This window comes from Theobroma cacao, chromosome 2 (genome assembly GCF_053813885.1).
Source record: "Theobroma cacao isolate CCN51 chromosome 2, ASM5381388v1, whole genome shotgun sequence".
In the NCBI taxonomy this organism is placed as follows: domain Eukaryota; kingdom Viridiplantae; phylum Streptophyta; class Magnoliopsida; order Malvales; family Malvaceae; genus Theobroma; species Theobroma cacao.
Window position 1 is genome coordinate 47,400,311 of NC_142640.1, and position 27,856 is coordinate 47,428,166.

The 27,856-nt window shown below is 30.9% G+C and overlaps 2 protein-coding genes across 2 annotated transcripts; one reads left to right on the forward strand and one right to left on the reverse strand.

The window, feature by feature from the left end:
- The first annotated feature begins 10,591 nt into the window (after nt 1–10,591).
- LOC18610003 (anthranilate synthase beta subunit 1, chloroplastic-like) lies at nt 10,592–15,896 on the forward strand. Its single transcript, XM_007045410.3, has 8 exons — nt 10,592–10,824; nt 10,924–11,087; nt 12,133–12,203; nt 12,353–12,390; nt 12,485–12,595; nt 12,786–12,885; nt 14,203–14,338; nt 15,413–15,896. The coding sequence occupies exons 1-8, from the start codon at nt 10,710–10,712 to the stop codon at nt 15,518–15,520; spliced, it is 843 nt and encodes a 280-aa protein (XP_007045472.3). The 5' UTR covers nt 10,592–10,709; the 3' UTR covers nt 15,521–15,896.
- A 2,596-nt stretch (nt 15,897–18,492) lies between these two features.
- LOC18610004 (putative xyloglucan endotransglucosylase/hydrolase protein 28) lies at nt 18,493–21,245 on the reverse strand. The gene is made up of 4 exons (XM_007045411.3): nt 20,854–21,245; nt 20,638–20,738; nt 19,848–20,056; nt 18,493–19,327 (listed from the first exon to the last, which is right to left on the reverse strand). Exons 1-4 carry the CDS (start codon nt 21,047–21,049, stop codon nt 18,823–18,825), a joined length of 1,011 nt encoding a protein of 336 aa, XP_007045473.3. The 5' UTR covers nt 21,050–21,245; the 3' UTR covers nt 18,493–18,822.
- Between the last annotated feature and the right edge of the window lie 6,611 nt (nt 21,246–27,856).

Below are 27,856 nucleotides of genomic sequence, written 5' to 3' on the forward strand. Positions count from 1 at the left end.
AATTAAAAAGAGTTTTAATTATGGAAAGAATTAAAATGGAAAGTCTTAAAAAGGAAAGTTTTATTTAATGAATTTCTAATAAGAAATAAGGAGTAAAATGTTTACTTTAAGTGTTTTGAAAATAAGAATTTCTTAAACACTAAATTGAAAACAATACCAAATAATTTGAGTCTAACACTTTAAGTGAATTAATTGATGCTTTTCTCAAATAACACACAAGATCACCAAGTGATATTGAGCTTGCATTTATTTCTATGCTTTTGTTTATGATTATAAAGTATGAGGATGATTATGGACTTAGACCTTAGAAAATTAGGTCATAGATGGTTAAATTTATTTCTTACGATATTTATTTTAAAATAGGGTTTGCGCACCCAGCCTTATCTCTAATTTCTCTGGGTTGTAAAACTCTTTTCTCACCTAGCTCCTCTCAAATGTAACTCGAGGTTTCTTGATTATAAAATGTAATTAGTTACATTAAAGTGTAAAACTAGGGTTAGAAAATTTTTTTGTAACTTAAAGATAGAGATCCAAAGGCGCCATGGAGATTCAAGGAGATTACAAGCAAAGCTTGAAGATGATATTTGTGTAAATCCCCTAGAAATTTGATCAACTGATTTCCTTAACGGCTCGAGGAAATTAGAATTAGTAAAGTCCATAATCATCGTAGTAGTTGGCATGAGATAGATTTATTTTTCAATATATATATATATATATATATGATATATGTGGAATGCGATAAATGCTATGCATGTCAACAATGCCAAATCAATGAGACCTTAATTAATGAATTAATAAATAAAAATCCCTTGTTAATATATTGAGTCAAAAAGTTACCTTCTACCATATAACAAGATAACCAGGCTGTTCTTTGAATTGAAGGCTTGTTGAGTCACTCAAGGCCAAACTTTTACATGAGTACATTTAAGTTATTGGTGGGTCTTACTCAACTAGTACCATGTTGTTTGGATGTGTCACACATGATCGTATATTATTAGAGGCATAGTTCGGCAAAATGTATATGATACGTTTAGACAAGGAGTTGTCACCTAACTGATGTAGGAGTTGTATAAGATACAATTGGTAAGTTAAGTTACCTACCTAATTAGTTTCATTATGGCTTGTTGAGTCACTCAAGGTCATGGTGGGATGAAAAGGGTTCTAGCTCAATAAGAAGTTTAAAGGTTAAATTTCTCGAAATAGTAAAGGAGGGCTATTATTTTGATAAAATATTGAGAATAATCATATAAGATTTTAAAACCTTATCTTTATGATTATATAATTTGCGTTAATGACTAATAATCATTTATGTTGATTTATATAGGATATAAATCTATCATGGCGAATAGTTTGTCACTTAGAAGCATACTTGATGCAAACAAGTTGACAGGCCCAAATTTCATTGACTGGTTTCGCAATATCAAGATTGTCTAAAACAAGAGAAAAAAGCTTATGTCCTAAATGGTCCTGTTCCCGAGGAACCTAGCGATGATGCTACAAATGAGGAAAATGAGACGTATATAGTTTATATGGATGATCTCGATCAAGTCACATGTGTGATGTTGGCTAATATGGCTTCAGATCTTCAAAAGCAACATGAAGCTATGAATGCCTTGGATGTTATCCTAAACCTTAGAGAAATGTTCAATAAGAAAAGCCGCATAGAGAGATTTGACATTTCAAGGGAATTGTTTCGATGTAAGATGTTTGAGGGAAGCCCAGTTAGGCCTCATGTGCTTAAGATGATAGGATATATCACTTGACTTAAGCAGTTGGGTTGGGCTATGGATCATGATTTGAGCATAGACCTTGTACTTTCTTCGCTACCAAAGAGCTATTCACAGTTTGTGTTGAACTTCAATATGAACAAGATTGAGGTAACCCTTTCAGGCTTATTGAATATGCTCACATAGGCTGAGAACACCATTGCGAAGGAGAAGCTTTCAGTTCATCTTGTCTCTTCTAAGAAAAATAAAAATGAGAAAAGAAAATTTTCTAAAAAAGACAAGGATGAAAAGGCATCAACTTCAAAAGGTATAAAGCCCACTAGAGGAGTGAAGATGGACAAGGACAATGACAAATGTCATTTCTGCGGCAAACTTGGGCATTGGAGGCGCAATTGCAAGGATTATCTTGAATCCATCAAAGGGAAGAAACAAAAGGAAGCTTCCACATCAAGTATGAATCATATAATGATTTATTTTTTACTACTTGGTATATGATACCTTACTCTTTATTAATGGTTTTAATATGTATGACATATTGAAGGAACTAATGACAAGGAGCAGTGAAGAATAGGATCATGAAGAGGACAACCTTAGTTGATGGTGATCAACCTTGTCCACCTAGATTAGATTGTGGAACAATAAATAATTTTAGAACATTGAATGTTTTCATGGCATGATTGTCAAGATGAGATGTTTTGGTTTTGGACCTATGGCTAAATATTTATTTTATGTTTAGGAAACATAGATTTATATTTTGCTAGCATGAGATGCTTAGCTTATATATATATTTATATATTTACATTACATCTCATTTTATTTTTGAAATTGTTCTAAATTATATATTCTTATAGTATAACCTTGCATATATGATAATCAATACTAACTCATAATGATAAGATTATTGTGATATTATTTTTCTTTTGATTATGAATCAAAAAGGAAATTAATGAGTTGACTTCGATAAAATTGAGTCATAACTCAATGAATTCATAATAGGATTATGAACATATTTAGTCAAAGAGCATTCTTAATGAAATCTTGGATCTAAATTAAGATTGCTTAGAACTAAATAACAATTGATTATCATAATGAATTCATAAGAGATTAATTACAATGCATTCGAAACCCAATTAATTGCATGAACTAACCTTTGAGAGGATTTCATCCCATAACCAATGATGAATGACTAATGACATGTAAGTGTAAATAAAAGTTATGGATATAACACCCCAAAAGGAAGTAAATAAGTTTACTTGGCAAGATTTCTATACATGATAGAAATAGTGGGAGCCAATGACACTTTAAAAGTCAAAGGTTATGAAATTATGAAATCCAATAGATAAGATCTATGCACAAAAAATTAATTTAATGGGATGCATAAATATGCATAATTCATGACATAAATCCATTAAATACAAACCATTAATAGAATGCATATTAATGCACTACTCATGTAAGATGAGTCTACTAAATAATCCAACATGAATGACTGGATAATAATCTTTATTCAATATAATAAATTCAAAATAGTTGAATACATTGAATAAGATAAACATATTTTGTGCACATCATAAGATTAGTGGGAGTAAGATAAGTTACTCATTAAAAGTGTATAAGATACATTTACCAGTCTAAGAAAAACAAAATGGGACTAAAGAGTTAGAGCCTAAAAAGGGATTCAGCAAAAGAATTTAAGATTACATGTTAAAGGTGTTTAACATAGAGAGAATCCTAAATGTTAAAAGTGATATAAAGTCATGATTGAGTAGTTGTATTGGATTGGTTCCAAAACAAGAGATAACTACATGATTATATCTATAATCAGATACAAATCTTTTGTTTAGGCTATAAAAGAGGAGATATTTGGATCATTGGTTTAATGAACCAATAAATGATTTCGAGCTATTAAAGTAACAACAAGAGCCATAATAATAGAATTAAAGTCTCATTGTGATCTAAATTAGTATTTCGATTATGACAATGGAGATTGTCAAACATATAAATTAACATATTCTTAAATATTGCAATTTGAGTTGTCCTAGTAGAAACACAATTGCTAAGCGAAAGAGTTTGATATTGGATACGTTAGCAATTGACTTAAGTGCAAGTGAGAGATTGTTGGTATATGCCCTTGAACCAAATTGGATTGATCAAGGAATATATATTGTCATTTAATGCATATTTAATTGCATAATTATATGTGATAGAGGTTTTCCTTTATATTAGTGGAATAATAAGGAGTTATTAAGTACTAATTGGATGAAGCCCATGGAACATAAAGGCCTTGTAAGAGAATTGTAAAGTTGTTACAATTATGAGATCATTATACATCAAAGCCATGTTCTTAAAATTGTTTCTAGTCATTGTATTGTCAAGACAGGGCATTGACAATGCTTAAAGACTGGTATATGTTAAGCCTTCTTACTTGAGAAGTAAGCAATCTATCTCATAGATTAAAGTATATGGGATACTTGAGGATAACATGTAGGTGCCTGTTAAAGAACAAGTTCACTAAACATGACCCACTATGAGAACTCTATTTGGTATTTCATTCAAGTGTCTATGAAAAATGTTCTCATGTGATAATCGTGCAACTAGTCCTTGGATTTGAGACACCGAGTCATCTTGTATGGATAATGACATACTTTGATTTCACCCTACGGATCTGAAGGTGACTATATGCCTAAACAGGATGCTTTTGGGTATGCCATGAAACATGCGAAGGTGAATGAGTGGTCAAGAGAGGATTCATCAACCCAAGTGATATGAGGGGATGTATCTCACTTGTTCTCAATTCTTAATTAACTTGTATAAAGTCTTCGGCTAAAGCATGATGAATTTGAGGAAAGTTAGTTTCCTAAATTCATAAAGTTAGTCATGAATTATGAGAACTAATATGGAATGTTATAAGTAGACACCTAGCCATACTTAATGTCATATCCTGAATATTTAATGAAATGACCATATTGCACTAAGAGGCTTATCACTATAAGGCTTTGTCAAATTCTTTAATTGACTCTCTAACACTTGGGTGGTCATGATGTATTTCTAAATGTCGCTCATGATCTATAAATATAAATTACTTATCAAATTGATATTTGATTATGATTTATATTTATTACCAACATGTTAGAAGCCTAATAGGTCACACACATTAAGTGACATGATTGAGATTAAGTAAGGATAATTAATTAAGTTGGACTTAATTAAAAAAATCAAAATAAAATGAAAAATTAATTAAGTTCTCAAATACTTAATTAAATTAAAATACAATTGTTGCATTTAGGATTCCAACTTAGTTTGGCTATATAAATATGTTATATTAGCAAACTAAAACTTTAAGCCTTAAAAACCACTTCTTAGCCATTTCATAAAATAAGAAAAGAAAAATAGTTTTCTTTGTTTGACAAAAATAAGATTCGGTAAGAACTTTTGGTCTTTTTGTTTTAGAAACAAAATTTGCTAGCACAAATAAAAATCCTACCTTTGAGAAGGTCTTATTCAATTATTGTGTGGATTACTGTTAGAGGCCAAGCACTTGGGTGGCTGAAGATTTGATAAATCCTAAAGGTGAAGAAGCAAAGATTTTGATTTATTTGGCTCTTGATTACGATATTTAGAGTAAGGTATATAACTCTTAAACTTATGAGTGTTCATAACTAATTTGAAAGTTACATGAAAGCCACAAACATTGATCTTGTAGGATTTGACTGTTTCTCTGATTTAATACTAGTTTATTTTTTCGCTGCGTTATATTTTTAATTTATTGATTATTTTCATGTTTGAGCATGAGGTCGAATCCCGACAAAAGCTTCAAAACTTATGCAGGTAGCTATTGCATTCCTCTTTAAGTAACTGACAAGAACTTGTTCTTCTGATAACTGCATAGTTTGAGAATATTTTCTTTCCTTTTACTATTAGTCAACGCTTCCTGAACTTAAATAGAAGACTGATCAATGTCATGTGTACCAAACTCAAATAAGCCATATCATACTTCACTCCTGAGGGTCAGGGATGGACAAAACCAATCAGAAGTGCAATTGGCTACAGCAAAGCAAGTACCTTCAACTCACATACTTGTGTCTTGCTTAGCCAAGAAGTGTTAAACATAATAGGATACTAGGACTAATGTGGCTTTTTGCTAAACTTTATTTTCCCTATTTCAACTCTTTGAGCATGATATATGCTTGGTTGAAGCTTTTGAAGCATGGTGGATTAGATAGATAATTGTCATAACAAACAAGCTCTTTTTTGCTTGTTTTCAACCTAGTTGTTCTTCCATATTTTTGTTTGTGATTTGCACTACGGTTAAGAAGAGTGTCAAGTTTTAATTCCTTATGTATCATAACACACTGATAAATTATTTGTATAGCTTTGTCTTAGACAATTTAATGATCAATTGGGGTGATTCGTAATTCATCCTAGTTGTTCTTCCCAACTTAAAAAAATTATCAAAGATAAATTCTATTTGTTTATTGTTCAATTATATTTGCCATGCTTGTCCTAAAAAAGATTGAAAGATATTTTACAATAAATTGAAAGATCATAAGATCATTGTGAATGAAGTAACGAAAGAGCAATCCAAAGATCATGTAGTAAAATTTTTAGGATAATATTAGATAGAATAAATGTTGACGCAAATGGGTTTTTGAAATTCAAAAGGAACCAGCAAAATTAACTACATTAAATAAATATTTTTAATACTATTTCGCCCCACCACTCATATGCAAAAAAAGAATTATGCGAACATTAAGGATACAATGAAGCTAACACCAAACTTTGTTTTGCACTTCCAAAATTAGATCACCAGACACACTACTTTATATAGACTTACAAGTATCTCTTCTTTGAGGATACAATCCTTTCATTAAAGTACATTTTTGTCTTAAACACACCTTTACATATTATAAGATATAACCTTTAGATAGAGGTAATTTTTCAATAGTTACCTTATGAAAAGACAACCTTTCATATCATTAGACATAACTTTGAATCATAATATGAAAAGATAACTATTTATATCATAATTTTTAAGTAATGATGTTTTTCAAGATTTGGAGGTGTTTTTTCAAATGTCACTCCATCAAGAGATATAACCTTTGATATGAAAAACTACCAACAATCCAATAATTACATTATGTGATATAACCTTTCAATTTTGAAAATACACCAATAATAAATTAATGAATTATACAATATAATAAACTTAAAAAAATTGACATGAAAAAAGAAAAACATGATTTGTAATCATTTAGACATGGAGTCCTAATAAATATGTCATTTAGAGATAAAATTTTAATACCTAGAGAGTCATTATGTTCAATCAAATAATCAAGAAAACAACAACATAGTATGAACAAGGGCTCAACTAATTAGTATGCGTAGTGAGTTGAATAAAATCAAATAAGTACATTAAAAAACATTAATTAACAATAAAAATGTGAAAAACGGATTAAAATAAGATTGCGTATACGTAGTATGTTTGTTAATGATTTTAATTTTTTAAATTGAAACCCTAAATCATATATAATAAAATCAAATAAAATATCTTAGTTTGATTTGGTTTTATCTTTTTGTGTTTTAAGGTTATGCATAAGAGTTATGCAATCTAAATACAATAATTCTAGCATACATACTTCCACAAAGCATGATATTGTGGGTTTGTCATTTTTTAAATTCTTAGAGACATTTTCAAGTTTTCAATGAATTGCTTGGACTTTCCATTTATAATAGTGAGAGTGCTTTTGACTATTGTTTATGAATGATTCTCATAAATATGAATGATAATGATAAATGTGTTACAAAATAATAAATATAAAATAGTATAGAAGAGCCTAATTTGTCATTATGGTTAAGTCTAAATACATTTACCTAATCCCTCATTATGGTTAAGAAATCAAAGAGTGTCATATGGGAAAAATTGAAATTACAAGGACTAAAGGTGGAGTTTATCCTAATTTTTAATATTTTACTTTATTTTTTGAAAAATACAATTTATTAATTTATATTTTTAAAAAATATTTAAAATGCTGAAGTCGAAATATTTTTCTTTAAACTTTTGATATAGAATGAAAGGAATATAAAATATATCAGTTACAGAATGCATTACACTTTAAGTATTATATATGTGTGTGTGCAAGCGTTCGCGCAATTTGACATTAATTAAAACAAAATATTCTTAAAATAGTAATTTAACTAACTTTAAAAAGTAAGTAAAATTAAATCAGACCAATTACGATTTAAGTAAAACGGTTCGATATAATTAATCTATTGAATCAATTGGTCCAATTGGTTTTTTCGTCGGTTTTTGGTTTTAAAATTTTTAGACCAATCCACCCAAAAAAAATCAAACTAATTATATATATATATATATATATATTTTATATATATATATTAATATATATAATATTTTTTATATATATTAAGAAGAATTGATAATAAACTTAATTAATAATATACTTAAAATATATTAATTTATTATATATACATATACAAATCATAATCATAACAATTTAATTTTAATTGTACATATTTACTTATTTATAAATCTGTATTAATATAAAATTATAAGTTATATATTTTAAATAATAGAACTTATATGTTAATATTATAATATATTATAGTAAATATCCTACATATTAATATGTTATATTATACCTTAGTAATGTTTCGTAATATAAAATATTATGAATATTTATAATTGTATAAATATTATATATATTTATATTTAATTTATACATAAGCATTACTATAATTTATAATAAACTTTATTTATATTTTTTTTTCTTTTTTGCATCAGATTCAAACAAACTTTATTTATATGATTACATTTAATAATCTATCACTTCAATTTTTATAACATAATATTTATAATTAGTTAATATTTATACAAACTTTGATATAAAACATTATAATATATAAATTGTGTCATTAATTTTATATATACATAATAAAGTAATATATATAAATATTTAATTTATACATAAACATTACTGTAACTTATAATAGACTTTATTTATATGATTATACTTAATAATTTTATTATTTATCATCTTAATTTTTATAACATATTGTTTATAATTAGTTATTATTTATACAAACTTTGATATAAAAATTAAAAAATTTTAACATATAAGTTGTATAATTAGTTTTATATATATAATAAAGTAATATATTATATATACATATATTTAATTTATTCATAATTTGTATATTTTATAATTATGGATGAATTTTCTAAATTTTAATATTATAATTTGTAAAAAAATGATAAAATTTTGATCCATTGGTCCAAAATAAAATCAATCAAAGCAATTATATGTTTGATTGGTTTAATCTTCTTTTATATTTGATTGATTTTAATTGGCTTTTTAATAATGTTTTGTCCATTTGGTATTTAGGTATAGCGGACCAAACCACCCAATCCATTTATTTGCTTACCCATCTTTTAACAAATTTTGATAACCAATAACAATAGATAACCATCTATCGGATTCTAAAATATTATAACAAGTATTAGTACCATAATTAGAGAGTTAACAATGGATAAGGATTAATTGGATTTTAAGATATTATAACACATAATAGTTGTATAAAGAGTGAGTTTTGATCCACAATTTTGATTTGGTAAAACTTAAGTAAAATCTTGACATAAGTTTCACCAAACCAAAATTTATAGTTGTCACTAAATCATATCTAAATTTCATGATAAACACTATACCAAATGCATGGAACCCAAACTCTAAAATTGGAAGCTCCACAGATCCAAAATCAGTAACAATTCTCCACCAAACCCCCCATTAAATCTCATTCAAATTTCCTAATACGAATTGAAAGAGCTAAGGAGGATCCGATTCACCCATTTTTAATATATTACCTTATTTTTAGAAAATTGTAATTTATTATTATATTGTTTATAAAAAATATTAAAAACACTTAAGTCAAAATATTTTTCTTTGAACTTTTAATATAGAACAAAAGAGTGTAAATATATCAATTAAATGACGCATTAGATATATATAAATTACTTTGTATAATTAAAGTTATAAAAAAATGTTAACATATGCATATTAACGGTTAAGACAAAATATTTTTAAAATAATAATTTAATTTTTAATGAATTTCCATAATCAATAAAGATAGATGACTATTAATCGAAGTTTAAAATATTATAACAAGTATTAGTACCATAATCAAGGAGTTTTGATCCCCGAACTGGATTTCGTAAAAATTATCTAAAATTTTAACATAAATTTCACCAAACCAAATTTCATAATTTTGAATAAATCATATCTAAATTTCATGATAACTTTCAACAAGCCAATGCATGGAAACAAAACTCCGTAATTGGATGTCTCTCACAATTTCCAAATCAGTACCAATTCTTCACCAAACCTCCATTGAAATCTCATTCATATTTCCTAACAGGGATTGAATCAGTTAATGAGAATCAGATTTACCCAAAAAGAGATAATATATTCAAATAGTTTCTATATTCATGTATTTTTGTTAATTTAATTTTTATATTTAAAAATTGAAATAATTTAATTTTTTTATTTTGAGAATTTAAACAATTTAATTTTTTTTCTGAATGACATCTAATTTTACATGATGACATCAGTTGACGTGGTATTACCACATCATCAAATTTGTTACGTAAGCACTAACATTTAATTTTCAAAATCAAGAAATTAAATTATTTTGATTTCGATAATTATGATTAAATTAACGAAAATGCATTGATACAAAGACTATTTAGGTACTTTTGACTCAAAAAATTTTTCACTTGCAATGCTACCCATTCCCTATTTCCACAATACCATCTTAGGACTAAGTGATGACTCCTATATATACAGCATTGTACGGTGACTTTTAAGGGAACCAGAAAATTTTCAGAGTGGAGAATCTCTGAAACTGAACAACCTTTCAGAATCGTGACGCCTGAAAACGCCTTCTCTGCTCTGTTTTTCTCTTCAGAAGAAAATGGATGCTACTGTTATAATGCGTTCATCTCTGGTTCAACCAAAACCTTCACTCTCTGCTAAAACCCTTCAAAACCCATCTCTGTCTCGCCTATCCAGGCTCTCTGCTCCATCAAGTCGTTCTTTTCTCTCTATCCTTTTTTGAGATTTTTTTTTGCTTTTTTCTGCACAGAGCATGAAAAGAAGGTTCATTTTTCTATTGTTTTGTTTTGCAGGGATTGGATTTATGGCAAAAAAGAGAACTGGGATTGTTGGAAAAGCATCATTGTCATCGGCTGTATCGGACTCAAGCGCTTCACTTTTAGAGAATAAGAAAAACAACAGGAATCCTATTGTCGTCATTGACAATTACGATAGTTTCACTTACAATCTTTGCCAGGTATTGATTGCATGTTCGAAATTTTGTGCCTTTTTCTTTGTCCAGTCTTTTGCCTTCTCTGGATTATGTTCTGCTTGAAGTCTTGATTGTGGAATGCTGTTTGATTGTTTATAAATCTCTATATAAACAATAGAGAACAGAATTACTTGTTGGCAGGTTTATGTGCAATTTATTATAAATTTATGTGAGAGAATATATTTTGATTATTAGGGAAGACTTGATACATTAATTAAAATTAAGAAACCCAATTAAAACCAGTATAGTAAAACAAATTGTACTGTTTAGATTTGTTTCCTTTTATAAGAAATCAGAGAAGATACATGTGTATGTATGTATGTATATAGTCTTGAGAAGTTTTCTTTTACTGTTGTGAGTTTATTGTTTTGTGGTATAATTCTAGTTTGTTCTAATTGAGGGAAGGATTTGCATTTGATGGAGGTGCTTCATCATAATGATTTTACTCAATAAAACTATTGTGACTTTATTATGGCTGTGATTGTAAAATGAAAGCAAATTTGGTTCGAGGTTATCAGTAAGAAGCATGTTATGATCAAGAATCTGATATGTCAAAAGTGTTTCTGCTGAATATCCCTATGGTGTGGTAACTGGTGAGTCCAATTTGGTATCTTTGATAATGGAGTTCACCCAGTTTGATGATCTTGATTGATGAAAGTCAATAGCATGCAACAATTTTTTTGTATTTCCGGCACCACTAATTAATTGGTGAGACATTAGCAGCATAGCAATTAAAAGTGATTTTTTTTTTCTGACAAGAATTAGCACTGAAACCGAGTGACATTTGGCATCCAATAGAGGGAATCATCCCTACCTGGCTCTTGTCTTTCTCCTTCTAAGCAGATATGGTACATTTTTTATTGTCGCCTTATGAAAGGAGTGATAGGAGTTTACCTAAGAATTTTGGCACTTGAAATGTCGTATTCTTCTACATTCTGAACTTTTTTGTTTTATTGATCTCCTAGTCTTTACCAAGTTGTATTCTTGACTAAGAAAAGAATATAATCAGAATTTGCCTTTAATTTTGTAGTATTTGGGAGAGCTTGGATGTTACTTTGAGGTTTATCGAAATGATGAGTTAGCTGTAGAAGAGCTGAAAAGGTAAGAATTACCTTGTGCCTATTGCAATATCCTTTATCAATCCACTTCTGTAACATGACGGTCACCCGGGCAATTAATGATTATGTGTTAGCATACTATCTATAAGCGTTTGATGCGATAAATGACAACATTTTTTGTTATTTTTGTAGGAAAAACCCTAGGGGAGTGCTTATCTCCCCTGGTCCAGGTTAGAGTCTGCTATTTCTCATAAACTATACATAAATGAAGCATAGGAACTTATCATGTTTAAGCATTTTATACACTTTGTATCCTTTGTATAGGCACACCCCAAGATTCTGGAATATCATTGCAAACAGTTTTGGAGCTTGGACCTACTGTACCTTTGTTTGGTGTTTGCATGGGTTTGCAGTGCATTGGCGAGGCTTTTGGAGGTTAGTTTTCTAGGATACCTTAAGTAACTGTTCTTCATATTAATTTCTGCATTTTCTAGATTATCTCAACATTTATTCAAAGAGACGTAGATGGGAGAACAATTTATACTTGTGTACTTATATCATGGAAGCTGAGCTGGTTGCTTGTGGGATTTTAATACAATCTATTTGACTTCATTGCGAAATGCAGGAAAGATAGTGCGTTCTCCCTATGGTGTTATGCATGGCAAAAGTTCTCTTGTTTATTATGATGAGAAGGGGGAAGATGGGTTGTTCACTGGATTGTCAAAGTATGTATTAGTTCTGTTGACATGATTCTCCTTTTAAAATTCTTAAAGTGTGCTTAAATTCTTGTTTCTGTAGTCCAATTAATTTTAACATGATTCTCCTTTTAAAATTCTTAAAAGTGTGCTTAAATTACTTGCTTTCTGTAGTCCAATTACCAATTCATTCAAATTTGTCTTTATAGAGATTGTTTCTTGAGCTTTCTTTTTTCCTTTCAAATATAGAGATCCCTTAGCAGCGCTTTTTTCCTATCAAACTCATTTTGACTGGACCTTTAAATCAGATGCAGTCAAACTTTCTTCCATTTACCCTATCTCCTTTCGTTTTCATCCTGCAGCCACTTGAGCTCTAATTACAATCACATGTTACTTTCAATTGTTGGGTTTATGTGTCAAAAGTCTATCTCAAAGGGAAAGCAAGAGAAAAGAGGAGGAAGGGCACTATAATACTGAAGAGTTTGACATGAAAGATAGTCTGGACAAGTAAAAGCCATGGATAATATTCTGGTTTTAAAGTTTCAAATTCCACTATTTCTTCTGATGCCTCTCGACAGGAAAACATTCTTGAGTTTTTGACAAAGCATTTTACACCCTCTAACCTTTTTTCTATTAATGTAATAAATATCTGGTATTAGTATATTACTGTTTAAGGGTCCGAAAGTCAATAGAACTCTATATAGCATGTCAGCTATGATGTTCATGCAATACAAAGTATGTTGCACATAATCACATGGTTAAATAAATAGCTAGCTAATAATTTTTTACATTTGTTGTGGCTAATGAAATAATTAGAGTAGCATAAAAAAAGGCTTATTTTATTAAAATATATATTAGCAAAAGGAATGTGAGAATGGTGGAGAAGAGAAGAGCATTAATTAATTACTAAAATTATGTTTTTGTTACAAAAATCATTGTGTCGCTTTGAGGCCTAGGTGTAGCTGTGAGACAGCAATGAAAGGGTTGTTGAGGGTGGGGGTCAATTAAAGCTGAGGGCAAAGAAGGCTGGTTGCATAAATTCCAAATAATGTCTAAGTGTATATTGTGGCTGTTGAGCAATATGCAATGCTGATATTGGGAAAATAAAACCAATCTCTCTCTCTCTCTGCACCTCCAACCACCCTTGTGGAGTAATGTATCACTGTTGCACACACTTGGTCAAATCAAAACCCCATTTTCCTTTTATGCTGCTATTCTTGTGTTTATATTGCTAGACATTTGTGAAGCATCTATTAAGTTACTGATAAGTTAAAGAATTTCCAATTTATTTTCATTAATTACATCTCATGCTATCAGTAGTTCTTACTATCATTGTGCCTATTTCAGCCCTTTCAATGCTGGCCGATATCACAGCCTCGTGATTGAAAAGGACAGTTTTCCCGGGGAAGAGCTCGAGGTTACTGCATGGACAGAAGATGGACTGATAATGGCTGCTCGGCACAAAGTATATAAGCATCTACAGGTAAGACTGCCATCTCTTTTTACTTGTAGTTTCTTAATTACTACAATGATTTGTTGAATGAGAAGATAGACTACCATCAAATTAGTTACTAACTGATTTTCTGGTAGGAGTATGTTTGCTGTGCTTGAACTGATTTCTTTACTTAAATTAGTTACTACACTTCTTCTAAAATGTTGTATTTTATAGTATTTCCAAATTACCTTTAGGTCTCAATTTGATTCTTTTTCTCACCCTAAACCCTTGGAGTGAAATATGAATCAACAAAAATGAAATTTCTAATTGAGTTATTTGGCAAGGCTACCCTTTGTAGGCTTGTCCAGAATAATTGACATATATATTAAGTATGATAACCTGGGGATAAATTTTCTGCTAACACAGTTTTAGCTCTAGAGAATCATAGTTTTGGTACTTGAACCCAGGCATAAGGTTTGACTAAGTACTGGCATTTGCAGCTGGAGTCAAAACACATGCACTCCAATTGGCTCCTTGGATATGATACCTTATAAGCATCACGAAAGGGCAATGCTGGTTGTTTGTGCTCTCCTTGTGTCACTTTTATTGCATTTTAAAACCATGAAAGTTTTGCAGTCAATTCAGCATTAGATGACAGCAATGCTTGTAGATAGCTCCTATGACTTGCTGAATTTTGCACAGCTCCTGTAATCTGATTCCATGCTTACCAGTTTGTTAGAGAAAAGAATCTAAAGCTGCCATCAGAACAAATTCTAAGGAGCTCCTTAAGATTGTTGTTTTAGATGATGGGGGTGTGTGTGTGTGTGTGTATAGGTGTACGTTAATAAGTGCTTTTTGTCCTTTTTTTCTCTGCAATTATTACAGAAGAAAGTAGAGGAAAAGAAAGGACCCAAAAACACCTTATGCAGAGGCTTTAGAATGGCCTTTGACTTCCGTGATTGTTATGCTTATTTGCCACTTACCTTGTCTTCTGAATCATTTATATGACCCATTTTTTGAGCTATGTTGATTAGATATAGTTCTTCACCCGTTACTTTTCTTTCAAGTTTAGGCTCACCAAATTTACTTTGATTTCATGAACAAATTGATTGAAAACTGTAGGGTGTTCAGTTCCATCCAGAGAGCATCATAACCTCTGAAGGCAAGACTATTGTTCGCAATTTCGTCAAACTGATAGAGAAAAAGGAGGCGGCTGAATCCCAGAATTAAGTGTCTTGTTCTGCATGGGTATACATCAGTCGTACATGTCACATACCAGCATAGGCAATATAATAGCTGATGAATAGCCTCAAATCCTTTCCTTGTTTTTCCTTTTCTTTTGGGGTGATGTAAGTCTTTCTCATAGAGTTTGAACTGAGGTGGCCTCATGTTTATGTTTCTAAAACTTTTCTGAAGGCATCTACCTCTTCTAGGTGGAGAACATCTTAGGGATATTTATTTTATCAGAATATCCTTTATGTTTCTTATTAATTGTCTGTTTCACCACACAAAAAAAAGAAAAAAAAAGAAAAATCTTGTACATCAGCCACCATGGCATTGTTCTTAATGATCATATAATTATAGATGAAGACATGATTTTGTGCAAGACTCATTACTATGTTATTTCTTGCAAACATGTAGTTTACAAGGATTAGTGAGAGGTAAGGGTTCATTATCTATTTCATATGATACCTCTGGATAAGACCAAATTTAGCCTTCACCTTCAAAGAAAGTTTTTGAATAAATTATATTGCACTTGGGTCTCTCTAAAAGTTAATCTTTGGATATTGCATATATGCATGAAAAAAAAACTAAAACTTATAACAATTTAAACTCCTTTGCTTTCATTGGGGCTGAGCTGTGATCAAATGCAGAAAAGGGTAGCAGTCAGGTAACAGAAATTGTGCATCTGTATCAATCAAAGAGCTGTAAAAGGTTTGTGAGATGTAGCTTTCCATGGGGTTTGCACATGATTTATACGAGTGCTGGTGGATAACTATGAATTATGTGGTCTAAAACATTAGAATAATTTCTATATATTTCTCACTTAGTTTGCAATTCTAGTTCAAAATTGGCTGTCAAATGATGTGGAATTGAGGAGCAAGTTGATTCAGAACATTTCTGTGACCACTTAGGATGTGAATGGCCTCCAAAAATTCTGAGCCAGAGAAAATTAAACTGAAAAGGTAGTGATGATCTCCAATGTCTACCCCTTCTCATCCTTCACATTATCATTTCCATTTTAATGGAAGAATATCCAAAGCATCCTTTCATTGAATTACCAAAGTTCCTTGTATTACCAAAGCTCTAAATAGAAAAAATAAATAAATTAGGAAAATGTTAAAAACTGTCTACCATAGAAAGAATTTTATAATTAATATAATCTTTTTTAAGTTTGGATAAATTTCAGAGTCAATAGATTAATATAAATATCCAATAAATTTATTTATAGAATTTAAAAAATTTACTGTTAATTTATAAAATAATAATATTTTTATACGTATAATAAGGAAGTCTAAATTAATTAATCATAATAATATGTAAAAAGTTAATTGAAATTACTATCTATATAAAATTTGATCCCGTGAGAACTGCCTCATATTTGTTTATTAAAATATCTATTTAAATAATGATTTCTACCAAGGCAAGTATTGAATTTCACAAGCTACCAAGACCAAACCATAGATTCTATTGACATTTGCCAAAAGACAAAACAATAAAGAAAAAAAAGGATGACAGAGTTTGCTAGAAAAGCAACCTGACTTACTTTCTGGAGAATTTCTTAGCATCAATGTTGTGTCACTTTGATTATGAACCCTTTTTTTTTTTTCTTTTATCTTTTAATTTCTAACAAAGTAGCCAATCTCAAATAGACAAAACAGCTTATGTGTTGTCTTATAATTGAGTGTTACAAAGTCTGGGATTAGACAAAAGATTCCACTAAACCCATCACACTTTGTCTTTGCCTTAACCAATCTTCTTACTTACACAAAACTCTTTTTCTTTAGCTTTACCCCCAATTATTGAAATTTAGAATTTGTTGGGGCCTTCTTTTATTTCCATTGCAATTTTACACTGTTTATACTCAGATTATTATTTAAAATTACTATTGGTAGAGTCAATTGCTGCATTGCATGCTTAATTATCATCTTGTTAAAAGTAATACCTTGAATGCATTAATTAGCATTTTGTCTACAAAAATTTAAGTTAAAAGAAAACCTTTAAATGACACTTTGACCAAGCAAATACTGTCCAGTTGTAAAGTGGTGATGAAGCTTGAAGCCTGCCTGACAATGGAGCCTGTAAACGTGCTTGTGGCTTCACACTACAGTTCCCTCACTCACAAGAAACAATTCTTGTATCGCAGGCTCCTAGCCATCTCCCCACTTTACTTGCATCACACAATCCTTGTGTCTACAATTTTCAAATGAACAGAGAGGTTGGCCATTTATGGTGAAAAGTTCCTTTTTTTTTTTTTTTAATGTTGAAGCTCAATTTATGATGACATAATTGTATTTGGATATTCTTTAATTAAAAAAAAAAGGGAAGGAAAGAGAGAGATAATTTGTTTTTCTTATCCTATCCCTATAGAAAAGAGAAAGATAATTTGTTTATCTTACCTAAAACTTGTAGTAAAGAGAAAAATAATTTGTTTTTCTTTATGATTATTGAGTGAAAATATGAAAATCAAAACATTAAATAAATTCCCAACTACCCTTAACTGCTGGCCCTGTGACTATGAGACTAAGACCCTCAACTGCCTTGTTCATCTTCAAAGCCTCAAAGTTTGAAACCATGATGATGATGATGATGATCCATTGCATGATTCCAGCCCCGGAGTCACATTTTCAGCCTAAAACAGAAGGTCCAACGTGCAAGGGTTACCCTCCCCCACTTGTCACATCTAACTGACCTTGGATTCCAACAACCCATTGACAAAATGTCCTCTGAACATGAGGAGTCTGACTTTAAATATATACATATATATAAAATATATATATCCATACATACAAACAAACATACAGATAGACCCAAACTTTGGACATTAAATACAACAATTTTGGGTGTTGCAGATGTTTCTTTGAACCAGCAAAGAGAAAAAATGAAATTAATAAAAACAAAAAAATAAGAAGGAAGATGCTTTTTTGAGGTTTATATATCTGTTAAATTAAAAAAAGTGCAGTTAACACAAGAGAAAAAACTAAATAAAAGTATATACTCCATATATACTAAAGCATTTATTGAACCCATGAGGGTGTGTAGAAAGTACAGAAAATCATCACCACATTTCAATCTGTAAAAGCCAGAAAGACAACATCAATGATAAAAATGAACTGGGAACCTACAAGGTATGACCTATACACATACCCACATCATAGAACATATAAGACCTCCATCACCCTCAATAAATATCTATGCTCTCTCCCCCTCTCTATACACAAAACTGACCCCCAACTAATCAAACTGAATGGGAAGGAGAGGAAAATAATGCCCACATGTAAACAAAACAATTCTAGGCAAGGTCTCTTTATTTAGACGGAAACAGTCTCGGACCGGCTTGCTCGGCTGCGGTGGTGTCGTTTCCCATGGTGGCGCCTGCCTCCTCCAAACGTAACCGGATCAAACTTTTTGAGTCTTTCTGCTTCTTGGGGATTGACCACACACTCAGGAGGAGGACCCTTGTATCTGGTTTGGTCATAGCAATAGGAATATGTCATGTACTTCCTCCTAAAGCTATCCATCTTGCTTCTTTGTGATGGTGTGATAGTGGTAGAGAGTTCTTCCAAACTTTGGGCGGTATCACACCTCTTTGATGAAAATTCAATCGGATCAACCGCGCAGCCATGAAGGATCAGGTCAGAGAATTTGGCAACATAAGGAGCATATTTGTAATTGACTCTATATTTGCCACCATTAGTAGCCCAATCAGACCCATCCCATATTGTAGCATACAAAGACATTGGCTTAGAAGGGAAGTCTCCACCCATAGCAGCTGTTCTCTTAACCTCTCTGATGGGGGTATTGTCTACATAAAATCTACAAAGAAAATAACAAGCATAACAAACATAATCAATAAAACAAAAACAGGAACAGGAAAACCACCAGCACTACACCACCACATTATAAACATCACCATAGATGTTGATGTTAATTTATGGATTATCAGTTAATGGAATCCTGAACTACAATCTAGCCTAATCTCCTACAGTTTCATCGCTTTCCAAGCAAGCAGACCGAGATAGAACAATGTAGTTATGGTAATAGAAGAAAAATTGGTTGGTTGAAACAGGGGATACCATTATAAGCAAAACCAGAGCACATACTGTACAATACACAGAACTCCCAAAATAAGAAACCCCACCCTACATTACAAATAAACCATCACATCACACTCTTTAAAAAAGCAAGTTCCATACTTAATCATATGATATTCATCAGATAAAAATGTTGAGATTGAAGCAGAGAAGAAAACTAAAAGATTTAACCAATCAAGGAAAAAGGAAAGCGCGGGGCCAACGAATTATATGAGAGATGGGGAATAGATTTTGATGCTTACATGATCTTAGAATCGGTCCAGAGAATCGTGTACTGATGGAAATCATCAGCAGGATCAAACCAAAGATTGTATCTTTCTTCTCTGCCAACACTGGTACTTCCATTGCCATAAACATTAGTCTGAATCCTCCAATCTTTGCCTCTAATGTTACCCAAGAACTCAAAATCTATTTCATCATGGTTCTTCTCGAATATATCACCATTCGACATCTGTTATCCCAAAAACAAAATCTTTAAAACAGGGGATTCCTTTTATTTATTTTCAGGAGTTATCTCCTTAAAAATAAAAACCTTCACAAGAAAATCATGTTTAAGAATGAGCTAGAAATTGAAATTAGGGAAAAACTATCTGAAATTATGTTAATCAACCTGTTTATTTTGTTTATAAAGCTTTTGATAGCAAAAATAATGAGAAAACTGTATCAACTTCATCGTCATATCCATCAGGATTTTGATCAGGTTCTTGAACAAAAGAGACAAAACTCGAAATACAGTCTTCGAGACACTATCAAACTCCAACTTGAACCATGAATTTGACGTGAAGAAAACAGTGGCAAACTCATCTGAGTTTTAATAGTTTGATCAGAATTTTAAGCTAAAAGCAATCGATTAGTATCATACTAAAAATAAAAACAAAGAAAAAGTTTTAAAATTTTTCCAGATTAGTTAACAGCAACCATGAATTAAGCTTCTAACAAAACTATTTGTTAAACTTCAAATAAAATTAATAGTTAGATAAACAGACTACAAAATATTAATCTTGAAGCAGAAGCTTGAACAAAGAAACTCACATAGAATGCAACCACAACTCCGGCAGTATAATCAGCAGGTAACTTTATTGATGCACTGAAGTAACCGTGCAAGTAAAGGTCTTGAGACACAAATCCAGACCCTGTTTTTCACACCACCACCACCAAACCAAAAAAATTCTTTCCTTTTACTAAAACAATAAAAGAAACAAAACCCAAAAAATCAACATCCAAAAAACCAGCAAAACGAAAACAAACCTGTTCTCTCATTCAAAGACAAGTGAACAGCTTTACCATCTCTATGGATAGCTAGATTATCATCTCCAAACAACTGAGAATACCCTTCGTCAAATGACAGAATTGGGAGCCTTTTTTCAGACCCAGAAACAACAACAGAAAGCAAAGTCAAAACCAAGAACAAAGAAGAACCCAGATAAGGTAACTTCATCACCATTTTTTTTCCTTTATTTTTTTTTCTTCCTTGCTATACGGTTGTATTTTTTTTGCTCTTTCAAAGTGAGATTATATAGGAGAAGAGAAGAGTATTAAGGAAGAAGAAGAACAGATTGTTGAGAAAGAAAGAGAAGAAGAAGACGAAAGGAATAATCTCTACAGCTATGGGAGGCGATAGAGAGAGCCGAAAAGGCTATTGAAGGGGAAGCCAAGAGCAGGTCATTTTATTGGAGAGTGAAAGGGTGTTGAGCTGTTCATATGTAGACAGTTTTTTTTTTTAATATATTTCTTTATTTTTCAATGTATGTATTTTATTCTCTCAATTTTTTCTTCAATTCTTACATTATATTTTTCATCATCATCATCATATTTCTTTCCTAATTCCATCATTTCTGCCATATTCTAGACTTATTTTTTTCTTTTAAATTACTTAATGTTTTAATTAGAAAAATTAATATTCATGGGTTTTTTTGTTATTATTTTTTTGGTCTTGTGAAAGGAGGCTTGAGCAATCATATACTGAAGAAGTCAGAACATGGTCAGTGGGCATGAACCTTTACTACCACCATCACCGTGTCCTATACAAAAAAACAATTTAATTAATTTATAAATATATATAAACAATTTAATATTAGTATCTTTAATTTTGCTTTAAACTTTTTTGGTATTTCTCTTTCTTTCTCGTTCTAATTGTCCATTCAAGATCTCTTTCTACCAACCACTCACCACAAAAGCCTGATTTTAAATTTTTAATGGTGTCAAATATTTCCACTTGCATGCTTTGAAAATGAAGGATGAAATAAAGTTTGATTACGATTTTTCATTTCAATCCATTGATACAATTCAAAAAGATAAGGGTTTTATGATTGTGATTAATTCTATTGCTATTTTTAATTATTTGCTAAAATTGTGTGATCAAAAATCTCACTTTAGACACTGATTTTCTTCTCCTTTGTTTCAGATAAGGAACAAATAAACTGAATCTTATTTATTTCCATATATTTTGTTCACATAAGGTTTTTGTGATGTATTCAAATTCACACATTTATAGCATTTATCTTTCGAATTGTGAGTCTCAAAATTTTAATCAATTCCATGAAAATTTACTTCATGGAATGGAGTATGGATGTTCAACTTTTATTTCTAGTAGGCCCTTAAATATGAAAATACATTGAATTAATGTGTATGTTGCATAATATTCAATGAGACACTTTAGTGATTAAATTTGAAATTTTGATTTTCAAGTATTTGACTACGATATCTCTCTTTGTATACTTTAAATCCAAATCGATTTTCATATGCACCAAAAAAAGAGAATAATTTTACTTACATAAATTGCTATATTTTATTAAGAAAATTTAATTAATTTAGTGATATAAATATAATATAATATTATCGGTTAGTTAGTTGGTTAGCTAGTTAGATTATAATATTGTTAGCTAGTTAAAGATAAATATAATATTGTAATTTATCTAACTAACTAACCGAATTTGTATAATTATCTTAACAATAACAAAATTCAACTTTAAACAAATATAAATAGTAGATATCATAATTGTGGTACTTCGTATTGGTGCAAAGTTATTAAAAAATAAGAATGAAAGAATTAGATAAAACTTAGCAATAGTAGATTTTCATTTATTCATATAAATTCCGAAGGTAAGAGGGTGGATGGCTAATAGTTAGTACTTAGAAGCATATAGTACAAACACATTATTGCAAGTCTACTTTTTCAGCTCATGGGTTGAAGACACGTGTATTTTCATTAATTGAATTGATATTTTTATTTTGTTTATTAATTATAATTAACTTTATTCTTTTTTAGAAATGTTTACATTAAAGATGGAATCTGATTCAATTTTTTTTTTTTTGCTTTAAAGCATTAGTAAGAATCAACTTCTTAAATACAATAATTTGGGTCACTTTATCCCTCCTCCAAGGCTTCCAAATAAAAGTCACCCATAAGCTTGAAAATTAAAAACTTTGAAGTTTGAAGTCTTGAAAGGGGGATAAAGTGACCCAAATTTTTTTATAATAATACTAATTAAAAAAATAGCAAAGAATACCCAAAAAAAGTGTGTAAATCATTAAGGGTAAAAATAATGATTAAAAAGACTTTTGGGGGGCAAAAAGAGGTCCTCCTTTTAATATTTAAATACAATTAATAAAAAAAGAAAAATACATCTAAACTAAAGAAACTATAACTGGGGAGAAACCACCCCATCGCACCGCCCCGATTCACGTGATTACGAACGCGGCCTCCGATGGCCCACATATTTACTGATTTGCCATCTACCATGACTTCGAACGCCATACTCGCTGAATTGAGAGGATCAGGTGAGGGCATTTATGGAACAAAAAAAAAAACAAAAAGACAAGGGGCGCTGCCTATCCCCATCATCCGAACGAGAATCGCATGGGGCCCCTAGCGTTTTTTCCTTAATTTTGGCGTGCCAAGTGGGAAAACATGAACGGCATCAAGTCGGCGAAGGGACGCGTCTTCCCAATCATATCAACGGTCGTAGATTTGTTTCTCCTCGCTGTTTTGGGCAAATAACAAAACGTGAATGCATTTAACTGTACAGCTGGCACTGGACCGTTTCTTTAACCAACGGCTCACGATTTCCAACACTAATCGAGTGCTTAGCTGATTTTTATGCGCTAATAAAACTTGGGGGTCAGCAATAATTAAAGACCAGAACGGGGAAATAAAAAGCTTTCAAATTTAGGGTTGTTGAATTTTCTAAAAGTCTATAGAAGTAGGACGTTGGCTTGGGTCTTTACTTTTTAGTGCTTGGAGGTATTTATGATTTAATGTTTAACTGCTAACTGAAATCGCAAATGCAACCCTTTTTTCTTGTGGGGTTGGGGTGGTCAGTGGTGAACCCTAGTTGTAGCTTTTTTGGACTCTTCAAGTCTTAACACAATCCAATCCTTACAAGTTTTGTTAAGTACTTGTTAAGGAAAGGATCTTATTCACTGTTAAAAAACAGCACAAATTACTAGTTTATTTTGTATTTTGTTGTCTGACATTGCGTCCCACTAGACGCAATAGTATAACATATATATATATATATATATATATATATATAAACAAATAAAAGATAAAGAATGATTATTTTGTGAAGGTTTCTCCAATACAATTTTGAATAATAATTCTTGTCTAATATCAGATTTAAAATTGGATGTTAAAACTCTTAAATTAATGTATATACAATTTTTACCATTGGAACAAAGACCATATTTCTTTTTCAGTGACAGAGACTATGTTTTATTTCTTTATACTCCTATACCTATAAGATTTAATAAGTTTATTTTCTTTAAAAAAATTCTATAGTAGTATATGATTTCAATTTACGATTATTTTTTGTGATTATGTTGCTATTTAAGTTATAAATGTTGGGGTATTCCTCCACTTTCTCGAGTACGATATTAAATATTCTTTTTTATTTTTTAGCAACGGAAATGTCTGTTATTTAAGTAATTGATATAATATATGATTAAGATTTTAATGATTTTAAAATGTGTAAAAATATAAATAAAAATTAATTAGTAAAAAATAATATAGACAATTTTTAATTTTAAATTTATTTAAAAATATATATGTCAGGTTTGTGAATAAGTAACGTATATATTCATTAATTTTTAACAACGGAGAGATCTTTTCCCTGAAGTCCTCCTAGTACTCCACACTTACAGGCTTTTCTCTGAGCTGACGTGACATCCTGTCCCCTTCCACGTCAGCACCTACTAGCCGTTGCCCCATTCCTCACCCTACCAAATTTCTACATTACGCCAGACAATAAATTCATACAGAAACTTTCCCATCCCAATTCCACTGCCAAGAAAAAAACCCAATAAAAAAAAATTACTAGCGCAATTTATGGGCATGCATGGCTGCTTGCCTCATCAGCTATACATTTACACCCCGTTGTTAACGCCGTTAATCATGGGGTCAAAATGATCAATCCCCGTTAAAGCCTATTCGGCGGAAAACTTAAAATCAAGTCTCAAAGTCCCCCTCTGAACGTCCGTCGAGAACGGCGTCACCGCTTGCCATGGGCCCCACTTTTTTCACGCGCATGAATTAATTAATTAATTTATTTTACCTGCAATCAAATTTATTTTATTTATTAAAAACAATTTTGGTAAAAAAGAAATTATTTTATTCTCTCTTTTCCTTTTTTTTCTTGGAAATCGTGTATCTGCATGGGCAAGGACTCAACGGTATGTTGCCTACAATTCTGCTCGGCACATGTTAGATGTTGAAAGCATTGCTTTGCTATTGTGCACCGAAGGTGAATATGCACGGGGATTTCTATTTTCCTTTATCATTTTTTTTTACTGCATGGGGAACAATGGGATCTAATGTTAGATCCCAAGGTGCATAAGATATGATGTGGATGCTGCCTACGCTGGATACCATGCACGTGAGCTTAAAGTTATATGAAGATCCCAAGGATTATATCCTCTAGCCAATCACAGCCGTTAATCTTGCCTATTTGGGGACTGTGAATCATGTTTTCCCATGTGGGTAATCTTTCCTATTGCTTTTTCGCCAAGATTTCGATCTAGCGGCTGAGATATCATCTCTATAACAAAGCGGGTGCCAAACCTGAAAACTTGGGCTGGGTGGGTTGTGGGTGGTAAAAGTAAAGAAAATTTCGCTCTAGTTTTTGCGTGTTGACTAGAAAGGCTTGACTAGACAGAGCTTCACTTCAGAATCCGTACTACTAGTAGCAGTTAATCACAGGCAGATTGGTGGGTTAATATTTGGCCCAAATTTAAGGCAACATTAATATTTTTTTGACTCGTCAGCAGTCCAACCTTGCGTATTTTTCATTCAACTTTTGTTATTTTCCGACAGGTTTGATTAACGGTCATTCCTTTCCCCCTTGGCCTTTAAATTTCCCAAAACCATAAGGAAAATTATCATTTTAGACATTTCTTAATTAAACCCTTTAATATTTAATATTGAAAATGCGATTTTTGATAATATTTTATGCCTTAATTATGATACTAGACAGTTAATTTGATAATTTTCTATTAGTAAAATCAATCCATTTTTAATAAACAAATATTAAAAGCAAAAGGGGAGGATAAAAATTTTACACGAAGAGGACCAAAGTCACGAGGGAGGATGCCCACTTGACTGATTCAACAGAACAAGGTTGTCGAAATTGCACGTGGAGAATCAAGAGGTGGCCAGTAATAAATATCAACTGACATGGGCGTTTTAGTCACAGCAGGTTTAAAGTTCATGGGGGACAAGAGGGTCAGTTCCTTGCCTCCTCAAATGTCCGACGAAAAAAACAAATCAGAAAGATAAATTAAATTAAAAAAAAAAGGCTCTGCTTTTAGCTCCTGAGGGGATGTTTGCCTGCCCTCTAAGAAAATCGAGCTTTTGTTTTTCTACAAATAAAAAGATGGGTTCCACCCATTATTTTCGGACACGTGTCACATGGGTCAAGGTTCCCTTCAACTTTTTCTTGTTTGCTGACGTGGTAATCTTCCCATATCTCGCCACGTCAGCAGTACAGGGACTTGCGGCTTCTTTTTCTAGCGGCCCATTTTCGGGGTTCTAATTTTATCCATTCGCACATATTTGAATTTACATAAAAGCCCCCTACTTTGAGTTTTTTTATGTCAATTATAATTATAGGATAAATATCAATGTGTTTGATAATCCCATTATCTCGATTTTTTTTTTGTTTTGGTGAGAATTCCATTTTCTGATTATTCATAAAAAAATATTTATAAATTTATTATTTAATAAATAGTATTATTGCTCTTTAAAAATTAATAATAGTGCTCTATTTACATTATATCACATTCTGATACTTTCAAATGTTTCTTATCATACATATTTAATATTTAAAAAGTTATATTACATGTTCTTTTTCTTTTTTTTTTTTTGTTTTTTTCAGTTGACAAAAGTAATGCTTTCTGGTATCCAGGGGTCAAACCAAGACTCGTGAACCTTAAATTTTGACGACATTCAGTGCATCACTCCGAAGAAATTTCATTTGTTATAATACATGTAACGTTACTTATAAATTACATTACCAAGATGAAATAATATTTTAATTTTTTTAATTTAACCACTCACGAGATCTTGTAGAAATTAAAAAAAGGAAAAGGAAAAACTCAGCTAAGAAACAGTGTGATGACTCTACATTTGCCAAGTTGAAACCCCACAACGCTTAACAATTGCTTTTAATTAAAGCAACCTACACTCCTACGCTCTAAACTCGACTTTTTCTACAACCAACTTTAGTATTAATAATGAATGTATAGCTGGTTTAATTTGTTAATTTTTTTTCTTCTTTAATAGAATTTTTTTATTTTAAAAAATAAATTTAAATCAAACTTTTCGATCAAAAAATGCATACTTTTATTATTGAACCAAAAGTTCATCATCCATATGCAATTGTAACTTTTTTGTAAGACAATTAATAAATCCAACACGTCAAGATGAAACAAGCTATTTACCCTGAATTTGTTGTCAAAAGAAAAGGAATTCTATATTATATATTAATTTATGAATGGAAAAAAATGAAAATATGAGGTTTATTTTAGTATTTTTAGTGGATCACAATGTTGAAACAGATCTTATCCTATTCAATCTTGGGGAATTTTCAATGTGAAAGAATTATAGCCTTTGTCGATTTTGAAGGGTCCTTCAATCCAATCATTTGTCCTTTAGTTTTTCTTTCTTCCTTTCTTTTTATGTTTCCTTTTCGGCGCATTGAAATTTAGATTAAAACGTTTCTTTGATTGCAAGTTTGGAGGTTATGTCCCATATAAG